Source organism: Polyodon spathula, chromosome 22 (assembly GCF_017654505.1).
Source record: "Polyodon spathula isolate WHYD16114869_AA chromosome 22, ASM1765450v1, whole genome shotgun sequence".
NCBI classification, from domain to species: Eukaryota; Metazoa; Chordata; class Actinopteri; order Acipenseriformes; family Polyodontidae; genus Polyodon; species Polyodon spathula.
The window spans coordinates 9869861-9882254 of NC_054555.1; the positions used below are offsets into that span (position 1 = coordinate 9869861).

At 38.3% G+C, this 12394-nt stretch overlaps 1 protein-coding gene and 1 pseudogene across 14 annotated transcripts in view; both read right to left on the bottom strand.

Moving 5' to 3' along the window:
* The window catches only part of LOC121296790 (protocadherin gamma-A4-like), a 115879-nt gene that overhangs the window by 37006 nt on the left and 66479 nt on the right, over positions 1-12394 (bottom strand). The window contains exon 1 of one of the 14 annotated variants that reach the window (XM_041222598.1): positions 7886-8029. The exons of 12 other annotated variants lie outside the window; for them this stretch is intronic. In XM_041222598.1, coding sequence (XP_041078532.1) covers positions 7886-7948 — 63 coding nt within the window. In that variant the 5' untranslated portion in view covers positions 7949-8029. Of the gene's footprint in view, positions 1-1070; positions 3665-7885; positions 8030-12394 lie in introns of those variants that run through there. One more of the 14 variants, XM_041222584.1, reaches the window with a different exon arrangement.
* On the bottom strand, positions 5555-7879 carry LOC121297156 (annotated as a pseudogene).

Genomic DNA, 12394 nt, shown 5'->3' on the forward strand with positions numbered 1-12394 from the left:
AAATATTGTTATATGTTATACTGGTAATATTATTTGTACTGAAGAGAAAATAAAACTAGCAAGATTTGAATTATTAAAAAATACATACCTGACTTATTGTTCAATTATTAACAATTTATAGTAGGAACGAAATACAAACTATATTAACACATTCAGCATCATTTTTTTAAGGCACCAAGTGCAAGGTTTAAAAAAGTTCACACAATATCGCTATGCAGTGCTAACTTACTCTGTTAATATCATCTAGTACTCCTAGAAAAAAAGCGTGTTATTCTGTGTTAAAATGATACAACATTATGTAATATATACATATATGCTGTAATATATTACATAAACACAAAAGTTTAAGACATAAACATGTCTTTTATAGACTTGACTTCTCAAAAAACAAGGGCAACAACAAAACTGCATTTCACTCTATAACTGTAAATCTATGTCTTCAATTTGTTCATGCCCGTGGGAATAAATTTAGTTTAAACCACAACTATCTCATTTTGTTAACATTAAAATTCATTAAAAGCCATCGAGAACATTGTACACAGTTAAATAATTGACAGTATACATACATACATACAAAACATACTTACATACATACATAGATATATAGCCTACTATAGCCAAAGGTTTTGCATCACCCTATAAAATATATATTTTTATTATTGCTTCATAAAGAATGAAATCTGCTGAATGACGGTACGTTAATAGATTGAATTACATACCGGTTTGCATTGGTTTGGCAAATGCATTCCACTTCAATAGCAGGTAGCTTGAGGACCAGCTCTCAAAGGAAATGTTAATTCTCAGTTGAGCCTCCTCAGTAATTGTATTTATAAATGTCACTCGATTGTTATCTGAATTAGTATCACAATACTAGAAGCAGCCAAAATGATATGGATACAGTAAATACTTATTTAAAGCAATCTGACCACTCTATAATAAGCCTGAGACACTATGTTATCCAATAATAATAATAATAATAATAATAATAATAATAATAATAATAATAATAATAATAATAATAACAGGCACTGATTGGTATATTACCATGGCCTTTATAAGCAAAGGCTCACCTGTATTGAAGGATCTGTCACATCAAGAAGGTTATTTTCCTTCTGCAAGTGCAGCATTGTCTCTGTTCCACTGGTGTCAACACATACAAGGCTTTGACTGCAAGGTCTGATATACCTGAACTCGTTCTTTCCAGAATCAGTAGTTAAACAAACCTCGTAATTGTACACGTGTCGAAGTGTTCCTGTCCCCCCAACGTCTGTATATTGGGGTGGGTAAACTGGAATAGCAGGAAGGTTTCTGTTTGATTCATGAAGTAGTCTAGAGTGTCTCCATTTACAGAACTTTACTGACGTCAGAACTATGATTGAGACAATAAAAAGAAACGAAACTGTAGCCAATGACACCACCAGATAAAATGTCAGATTTTCATTGTAATCCTTATCCTGCGCATTTTCACTGAACTCTGAAAGTACTTCAGGGAAGCTGTCTGCAACCGCCACGTTCACATTCACTGTAGCTGAACGAGAGGGCTGACCATTGTCCTCCACTAAAACAACAAGTCTTTGTTTCAGAGCATCTTTGTCAGCAACCTGGCGCAACGTCCTTATCTCCCCATTTTGCAGTCCCACTTCAAAAAGTGTCCAGTCTGTAGCTTTGTGTAGTTTGTATGAGAGCCACGCATTCTGTCCAGAGTCAGCATCAACAGCTACCACTTTAGTCACGAGATAGCCAACATCAGCCGAACGAGGCACCATTTCAGCCACCAGAGAGCCTTCAGTTTGTACTGGATAGAGAATCTGAGGCGCATTGTCGTTCTGGTCTTGCACAAAAATGTTTACAGTCACGTTGCTGCTAAGTGGCGGTGAACCTCCATCTTGAGCTTTAAAGTGAATTTGGAACTCTCTTATTTTCTCATAATCAAACGAGCGCACTGCGTAAAGTATTCCACTGTCGGAGTTAATAGAAATGTATGAAGATATAGGTATTCCGTTTATTTGCGTTGCTTCCAGTAAGTAAGTAATACGAGCATTCTGGTTTGCATCCGGGTCTTTGGCTTGTATAGAAAGTATGGATAATCCTGGGGAGTTATTTTCCATCACATAAGCGTTATATGATCCCTGATTAAATTCTGGTGCATTATCATTAACATCCGAAATGTTCAGCATAATTGTCAAGTTACTTGTGAGGGCAGGCTCTCCTTGGTCTATAGCAGTAATAGTAAATTTGTATTCTGATACTTTTTCTCGGTCTAAAACTTGTTCTGTCACCAAGGTATAAAAGTCTGTTGAAGAAGATTCAATTTTAAAAGGAAGATTTTGATCAATTAAACAACGAACCTCGTTGTTTTTTCCAGAGTCCAGATCTTGGATATTGATCATAGCAATTATCGTTCCTGGTAACGAGTTTTCAGGTATTAGACTCGAGAATGACATTATTGTTATAACTGGAACATTATCATTGACATCAATAATTTCAAAGACTACATTACTAGAGTCCGTTAGACCACCGTGGTCTGTTGCTTGTACAGTAACCTCGTGGATCTTAACATTTTCATAATCTAGTTGGCCTACCACTTTTATTTCACCAGTATTAGGTTCTAGCTCAAATAGCGCTGATAGACTCTCTGTGACGTGGGAAAACGAGTAAGTTACAGCTCCATTAGATCCTTTATCTGCATCAGTTGCATTTATTGTCAGTACTACTGTGCCTTTTACACAGTTTTCAAGTACAGCAGCTTTGTAAACTGTCTGGCTAAAAACCGGAGGATTATCGTTAGCATCTAGAACAATACTCAGTATTTTAACTGTGCCGGACCTCTGAGGGTCCCCGCCATCAACGGCAGTTAATATTAAAGTATGGTGTTCCTGCTTTTCTCGATCTAGCTGTGTTTTCAGGATCATCTCTATATATTTACTGCCATCAGGACGGGAGTGTGTTTTTAAAATAAAATGATCACTTGGTTCCAGTGAATAGCTTTGGAGAGTGTTAACACCGACATCTGGGTCCATGGCGCTTTCTAGTAAGAAACGCGCCCCTGGTAGAGCTGACTCGCTTATTTCTACTGTAACTTCATTTTTGGGAAATGTGGGAGCATTATCGTTAATATCAATAATTTCTACAGTAACACGAAATAACTCCATTGGATTTTCAAGAACAATCTGAAAATGTAAACTGCATGCAGATATTTTACCACATAACTGTTCCCTGTCTATTCTTTCTTTAACAAACAATGTACCTTTGTCCACATCTAGCTTAATATAATCGCTGCTATAGCCAGTAAAGACACGGGCTTTGCCCGACGTCAATCTTTTTAGATCAATTCCCAGATCCTGTGCAATATTACCGACAAATGATCCTTTTACCATTTCTTCTGGAATAGAATAGCGAGCCTGCCCAAAAACTACCCCTGCAGCACATATACACAAAATGAAAATCTGTACTTGCCATTTGAGTGCCCAGCCTATCTTTCTGCAACCGATTTTAATGCGACCAAGTCCAATATTTTGCATGATAATAAGTCAAATCTGTACACCAATACGTGCTAACAATATCGAGATAAAAAAAAAAAAAAACAGTATTTTGTAGAAGATGATTTCTCCGTATTTTCAGTTTATCTGAAATGAGCTGGATTCCTGTAGCTGCGGTTTTGTGTTGTAATCCATGCACTGTACAGCAAGCTGCTCTTTCTGTCTGTCTTATACTGAGTAATAATATGGGAGGTCCTGTTGGATCTGCATTTGCAGAACACCACCTCGTTGATCAACAGCGGCACTTAGAGTACAAGTCGAAAACGACTACTCAATTTCATTAAATGTATTATATTGGCTTATTTCTTAATATAATTATCCACAAAGATTAACACGTACCTCTCTAATTTTAGTCTTACAAAACACACACACACACACACACACACACATATATATATATATATATATATATATATATATATATATATATATATATATATATATATATATATATATATATATATATATATATAACTTTTTATATATAAATATGTTCATATATTGAAAATTTCTTATATTCAAAGTATGTACATAGTATCTAAATAAAATCACACCAGAATAAGTCTATTTAGTTTTGTCATATACCAGCGATTTATAACATGCAGTGTGGTCTTATATAGGTATGTTAAATCAGATTCATCTATGATATATTGTCGGTACTGATATTGTACGTTTAACTTGGAAATTAGTAATATACGGATATGCATATGCCTAGTTAAAAAAAAAAAAAAAAAAAATTAACAGCTTCTATTTCTATTAAAAATGAATGTGCATACAAAAAAGAAATCACTTAGGGCCACATTAAAACCAAAAGACCCCCCCCCCCCCCCCCCCCCCCCCCCCCCCCCCCCCCCCCCCCCCCAAAAAAAAAAAAGAGAACTAATCTGTTCCTGTTAGGGTGGTTTAGAACATGAACAAATCCCAAACACAATTTCTTAACTTGTTTTATTTTACATATGTATCCATTTCTAATAGCAGATATCTTTAATACAATGGTTACAACAGTTTTTTTTTGTGATGTTCAATATCGTACTGAATCATACACTGTTCTCCACAAACCTTAAAGCATTTTGTGACTGATAGGGTGTAAAAGGACCTTGCAGTTAATTTCAGCACCATGCTGTTGAACAGCGACACATAGAAAAAAATAAGACTTATTTAATACCAACAACTACCATGACCATTCCAATGTATCAATATGAATTGAAATACCAAGCCACGGACGCTTGCGTTTAAATGCCAGTTGCAGTGTTACAACAGAAAAAGTGTTACAACAGTTACAACAGAAATATGTAACATTGATATTACACATTTCTAAAAGACAAAGAAGAATCTAATTAGACCTAATAAATTGTCCACAAAAAAGAGTTACAGAAGCTATTAAATGAGTAAATGAAACACATGGAAATCTGAGCACAACTCGTTATAAAATAATATCAGTATAGTATTTAAGTGTAATAGAAGCCCTATCCTACAAGTTTATTTATTTTTTACATCTGAACTTATGACTGACTGTTTGAAGTTATGGATGGAATTGTTTTGCTATTTATTATACAGGGATAAAAGACATGTCCCAAAATCTATACCCCTATTTCCTTTTGACATATGAAATAGAACTTATTTCACAGGTATTCACCAACAAAACAAACACACACGCAAAAAAAGAACTTTTCTTGTGGTGAAAGTTACGTTTGATTATTAATATCAAAAACATGTTGAGCATTACATTATATTATTATTATAATTATATTAAATAATAATAATAATAATAATAATAATAATAATAATAATAATAATAATTAAAAAATTCAAATTAAATTACTTATTATTTATAGTTTGTGTTATCAAATATTAAAGTAAAGCATTAATGAGCCACATTCTCAGAGCTTTAACTCATGACTTTTTAAAGCATTGTGAATATGGATCTGTATATAATAACAATACCTTCAATAACTAAGGCTCACCTGTATGGAAGGGTCTGTGTCGTCAATTAGATTCTTCACCTTCTGCACGTGCAGCATGGTCTCTGCAGCACTCGGGTCAGCACTTAAAATACCTTGGCTACAAGGTCTGATATATTTGAATTCGCTCTTTCCCGAGTCAGTTGTTAAACACACCTCGTAATTGTACACATGTCGAAGTGTTCCTGTTCCCCCGGCGTCTGCATACTGGGGTGGGTAATACGGAACAGCAGGGAGGTTTCCGTTTGATTTACAAAACATTCTGGATTGTCTCCATTTGCAGAACTTTACTGACAACAGCATTATAATGGAAACAATAAAAAGAAAGGAAACTGTAGCTAATGACACCACCAAATAAAATGTCAGATTTGCATTGTAATCCTTATCCTGCGCATTTTCACTGAACTCTGAAAGTACTTCAGGGAAGCTGTCTGCAACCGCTACGTTCACACTCACTGTAGCTGAACGAGAGGGCTGACCATTGTCCTCCACTAAAACAACAAGTCTTTGTTTCACAGCATCTTTGTCAGCAACCTGGCGCAACGTCCTTATCTCCCCATTTTGCAGTCCCACTTCAAAAAGTGTCCTGTCTGTAGCTTTGTGCAGTTTGTAGGAGAGCCACGCATTCTGTCCAGAGTCGGCATCAACAGCTACCACTTTAGTCACAAGATAGCCAACATCAGCTGACCGAGGCACCATTTCAGCCACCAGAGAGCCTTCAGTTTCTACTGGATAGAGAATCTGAGGCGCATTGTCGTTCTGGTCTTGCACAAAGATATTTACAGTCACGTTATTGCTAAGAGGTGGATAACCTCCGTCCTGCGCTTTAACGTATATTTCGAATTCTTTTATTTGCTCATAATCAAACGAGCGCACAGCGTAAAGTATTCCACTGTCTGAGTTAATAGAAATGTAAGAAGACACAGGTGTTCCATTAATCTGTTTTTCTTCCAGTGAGTAAGAGATACGAGCGTTCTGGTGCCAGTCCGAGTCTTTTGCTTCAACACAAAATATGGATAATCCTGGGGAATTGTTTTCCAACACATACGCCTTGTAAGACCGCTGATTGAAAATGGGTGCGTTGTCGTTAACATCAGAAACTTCCAGCATTACTGTCTGGTTATTGGAAAGAGGCGGCGACCCCTCATCTGTACAAGTAATAGTAATGTTATATTGTGCTATTTGTTCTCTGTCTAAAACCCCGTCGGTTAGTAATGTGTAATATTTTGATAAAGAAGACATTATTTTAAAAGGCATATTTTGGTTGATTGTACAACTAACATGGCCGTTTTTCCCAGAGTCGATGTCTTTGACATTAATGACAGCTATAGTAGTTCCTGTTAATGCGTCTTCGGGAACTGGACTCGAGAAGGAAGTTAAAGTTATTATTGGTACATTATCATTCACGTCAGTAACTTCAATTATAACTTTACTGGAATCTGCAAGACCCCCGTGATCTTTTGCTTGTAAATATATTTCATAATTGTTATCTTTCTCAAAATCTATTCCCCCGGCTACTGTAATTTTACCAGTATTGGGGTCTACTTCAAACCTTTCATCAACACCATCAGTGGCGTGTGTAAACGAGTACGTGACATCTCCGTTTAATCCTTTATCGGAATCTATTGCACTAACTGTAGTCACTAAAGTACCTTTATGTGAATTTTCAAGCACGGTCGCTTTGTAAACCTTCTGACTAAAAAGAGGAGCGTTATCGTTGGCATCCAGCACAATGATATGTATCTTAACTGTACCCGACCTCTGAGGGTCCCCGCCGTCTACAGCAGTTAAAGTTAACCAGAGCTCTTCTTGCTTTTCTCTATCCAGAGGTGTTTGCAACATCATCTCAACATATTTAGTACTATCTGGGCGGGGGTGTATTTTTAAAGTAAAATGATCAATAGGTTTAAGGATATAGTTTTGTAATGAATTAACACCAACGTCAGGGTCCGTGGCACTGACTAGTAAAAAGCTTGCTCCAGGCACAGCTAACTCGTTAATTTCCAATCTCATTTCATTTTTAGGAAACGCGGGAGCATTATCATTTTCGTCCAAAATGTCAACAGTTACACGATACAACTGAATGGGATTTTCAAGAATAACCTCAAAGCTGAAACTGCATGGTGATATCTGTCCACATAGTTGCTCCCTGTCTATTCTTTCATTAACCACCAATGTTCCTTTGTCTATATTTAGCTCTACGTATTGACTGCTATCTCCATTAACGATACGAGCTTTGCCCGATTTTAATCTTTTAAGATCTAACCCCAAATCGTGTGCAATATTACCTATAAACGATCCTTTTATCATTTCTTCTGGAATAGAATATCGCACTTGACCGTAAACAACCTCTGTAGCAACTATGCAAAAAAGGAAGAACCGTACTTGCCATTTTGCAAATCCTATTTTTTCCCAGGTGATTTCAGCTCGTCCAAACTGCATATTCATCACGATTATCACTCCAATACGAAGATCACAACAGACTTACAATGTCCAGTAACTTTCTTGTGTCTTGTGTTATATCCAGAATGTCCAATATCTACTGGTTTCTGTACCGCAGTTTCTGTGTTGTAATCCACGCACTGTATAGTGAAAGCTGCTCTTCTGTCTGTCTTATACTGAGCAATAATATGGGCGGTCCTGCTGAATCCCTGCTTGCAGAACATGACCTCGTTGATCAACAGCGGCACTTAGAGTACAAGTGAAAAACTGCACACATGTTTAAAGCTATACTGTTACTATTGTGCACTTGTGTTTTATATATATATATATATATATATATATATATATATATATATATATATATATATATATATATATATATATATATATATATATATATATATATATAGTGGCTCTCAAAAGTATTAACCCCCCCCTTGGACTTTTTACATTTTATTGTGTTACAACATGGAATCAAAATGGATTTAATTAGGAGTTTTTGCCACGGATCAACACAAAAAAAGTCCATAATGTCAAAGTGAAAAATAAAATATACAAATTAATTACAAATACAAAACAGAAAATAATTGATTGCATAAGTATTCACCCCGTTGAGTCAATATTTGGTAGAGGCACCTTTGGCAGCAATTACAGCCATGAGTCTATTTGGATAAGTCTTTACCAGCTTTGCACATCTGGACAATACAATTTTTGCCCATTCTTCTTTGCAAAATTGCTCGAGCTTCGTCAAGTTGGATGGGGATCTTTGGTGAACAGCAATTTTCAACTCTTTCCACATATTTTCAATTAGATTAGAGTCCAGGCTTTGACTTGGCCACTCCAGGACATTGATCTTTTTGTTTTTAAGCCACTCCAGTGTGACTTTGGATGTATGTTTGGGGTCGTTGACCTGCTGGAAGATAAATCTTCTCCCAAGCCCCAGGTCTCTTGCAGACTTCAGTAGGTTTTCCTCCAGGATTTTTCTGTACTTTACTGCATCCATTTTGCCCTCTATCTTCACAAGCTTTCCATGCCCTGACGCAGAGAAGCATTCCTATACCATGATGCTGCCACCATTATGCTTCAAGGTAGGGATGGTGTTCCAAACATAACGCTTAGTGTTGAGGCCAAAAACCTCTATTTTGGTCTCATCAGACCATAGCATCTTCTTTCACTTGGTCTTAGAATCTTCCACATGCCTTCTGGCAAACTCCAGCTGAGATTTGATGTGAGTTTTTTTTCAAAAATAGCTTTCTTTTTGCCACTCCCCCATAAAGGCCAGTTTTGTGAAGCACCCAGGTTATTGTTGTCATATACACATTGTCTCCCAGCATAACCGTGGAAGACTGTAACTCCTTTATAGTTGCCATAGGCCTCTTGGTGGCCTCCCTGACTAGTGCCCTTCTCACCCAGATACTCTGTTTTTGAGGACGGCCTGTTTTAGACAGAGTCACAGTTGTGCCATATTCTCTCCATTTCTTAATAATGGACCTTACTATGCTCCAGGGGATATTCAATGCCTTGGAAATGTTCTTATATCCTACCCCTGATTAGTGCTTTTGAAGAACCTTATTCTGGATTTTCTTTGAATGTTCCTTCATCTTCATGATATAGTTTTTGATTAGGAAATGTACTAACCAACTGAGGGACCTCCAAGAGACAAGTTTATTTAACCTGAAATCATGTGAAACACCTTAATTGCGCACAGGTGGACTCCATTCAACTAATTATGTGACTTCTAAAGACAACAGGTTGCACCATAGCTTATTTAGGTGTGCATAGCAAAGGGGGTGAATACTGATGCAATCAATTATTTTCTTTATTATTATAATTAATTTAGAACAATTTATATATTTTATTTTTCACTTTAACATTATGGACTTTTTTGTGTTGATTAGTGAGAAAAACTCCTAATTAATTCCATTTTGATTCCATGTTGTAACACAATAAAATGTGGAAAAGTCCAAGGGAACACGCATCTGTTTACCATATAATAGAATTCCCTCTATAAAATGTTTAAGGAAACACGTCTAACAACAATAAACTCTCACGTGTACACTGTAGACAATCCCTTTAAACCCCTCGAAAGTAAAATACCAATAAGAACAAGTTTTTAAAAAAAGCACATTCTCTGAATTAACTTGTAAATAAACATTTTATTGTAATTCATTTTTTAATTGTATTATTTCGAATGTACATTTTGTACAATATACCAACACTCACACCACTTGTTCGTAAAGCCATTCGTAATTTATCACCACCAAATTTGTCATCATATAGATACAAATGTTCACTCTCATCTAGTTTTCTCGCATTTCTTGCATATGGTTGCTCAACAACTTGCGTATCTGATGCATGCTGTATATCTACGACAGTGAGCAACAGAATTACAAAGACTTAGAACGTCAGCACACATAAATCACAGCTGTGCCGTGTGCCAGTTCACCAATTGTAGATGAACAGCAAGAACACCCTGAAGACAACGAGCTGCCTCGAGGAGAAGAACAACCAATTGACAGTGCTGCAGGATGCCAAGTGCGGGAGTAACTAATTCTAACAAAATGTGCCTGAGTGGTAGCCTACACCCCAAATAAGTTATGATATTTATGTTTCATCTACATTCAGTTTACATTCAGATGAATGCAAATGCCATTAAAAACAACACTTTGTGGTGTGAACACTTTCTTTAGTTCCCTTTCAATTCAAAGATGGCCACCAAATATAATTTATGGGATATACACCTGCCTGTCACTGAGCTCTTACTATCAAAACTGCCGATAGGCCCCCTTTCCTTAGATGACCTCCTCGGTCCCGCCTAAAAATAAAACTGTCATGCAGGGAAGGATCCACCTCTTTTCGCTTCTCAAGTTGGTAAGGTAAGACCATCTGTGTTGCATTGAGCCCTTTTTATTACTTAAATAAAGTAATAAACTTTATGTTTTCATGCTGAAAGCTGGCTTGCCGCTTTCATGGAATCAGTTAGCTCCTAAATCGTAGCCCGTTTTTGTCTTTCTTATACTGCTTTCAGCACCTTCTTGCTTGCGTTGCAGGCTGCTTTGTCTTTTCTGTCTGTGAGTCAACTGCCTGTGCAGTATTGATTTCAAATGAGTGAGTGTGTGTCTTTCACCCTTTTTTTACTTGGGATAGTGCTGTTACTCCACCAAGGCTAGGCCTGCCTTGTCCCCATGGTCGAGTTAGTCCACCAGCCTCCATTGGGCCACCAGGCGGGACCTTGTTGTTTTGATAGTGATGCGTGTCCCGAACCAGCTGTGTACTATCACCGGAGCGAGCCCCATTTTTGAGTTGAGAAATCTCTTGTTGACTGCGTTGGCCCACCACCACCATGTGTCTTGGGTCTTACAATCGAACAGACAGTGAGCTCTCCCACATCTGTACTGTAATGTATTATTGTATTGTGTATTTTGCTGTATTGATGTCAATCACCCGCCGCGGCTTCAGCCCTAGTGCCCCCTTGTTGTACACTAAGCGCTCCCCAGGTTTGTGACCACATTGTTAGGGTAGGCACCATTGCATAGCTGCCCCCGATGTTTTTTAAATACTGCGGTGCAACCAATTTAAATACTTTGGTACCACAGTATACACGGTGCTCATTGACACACAGTACCCGATAATGGCAGTGCGCCGACGCTGCATGGTACTCTATGCACATGGTAAGCATTGGTACCCGGAGCTGCACGACACTCATTGCAATTGTGCACATTGTACTCGGTGCAAGTGATATGCCCGGTGCACGGTGCATGCGGTTCGCATGGTGCTCGGTGCACATGGTAGTATGTGCACATGGTACGCATGGTGCTCAGTGCATGTGATGCACACGGTACCTGTTGCCCCTTGCTTAGTGCACTTGGTGCGCACGGTACTCTGCACTGCACTGTACTCAGTGCACGTGGTGCACACGGTATCCACCGCTGCACGGTACTCGGTGCACGTGGTGCGCTCGGTATACGGTGCACATGGTCTATATGGTACATGGTGCCTGCGATACACACGGTAGTTGGTGCAAGTAGTGCACACCCTCTCCATGTTATGCACTTCTGCTGTGGGCGCCTTTAGCATGCTGTGTGACCCAGCAATTACAGACAGGGCTGGGTTTCATACCTGCGAGGCCTGTAGGACTAACATCCCACAGGAAGACATACAAACCATGTGTGCTTGGTGCTTAGGTGGTGAACATGCCACTTCAGCCCTACAAGGCTCCTGCAACATCTGCGCTGCTTTTCAGCCCCTAGTGCTCACCAGTCACCTGGAGAGAGTTGAATGGGGGCATTAGTTGCAATTGCTGTTGCACACTGGCTGAGCCTGGCTGGCCTAGTGGTCAGCCGGTGCCTGATGTGGGTAAGGCTGCGCTTTTGAACGTGCCTACATCACCAGGCCATATCTTTGTGATAGATCCCTCATTGCCTTCAATGGCCAAAGGGTCCTTGAGGTTGC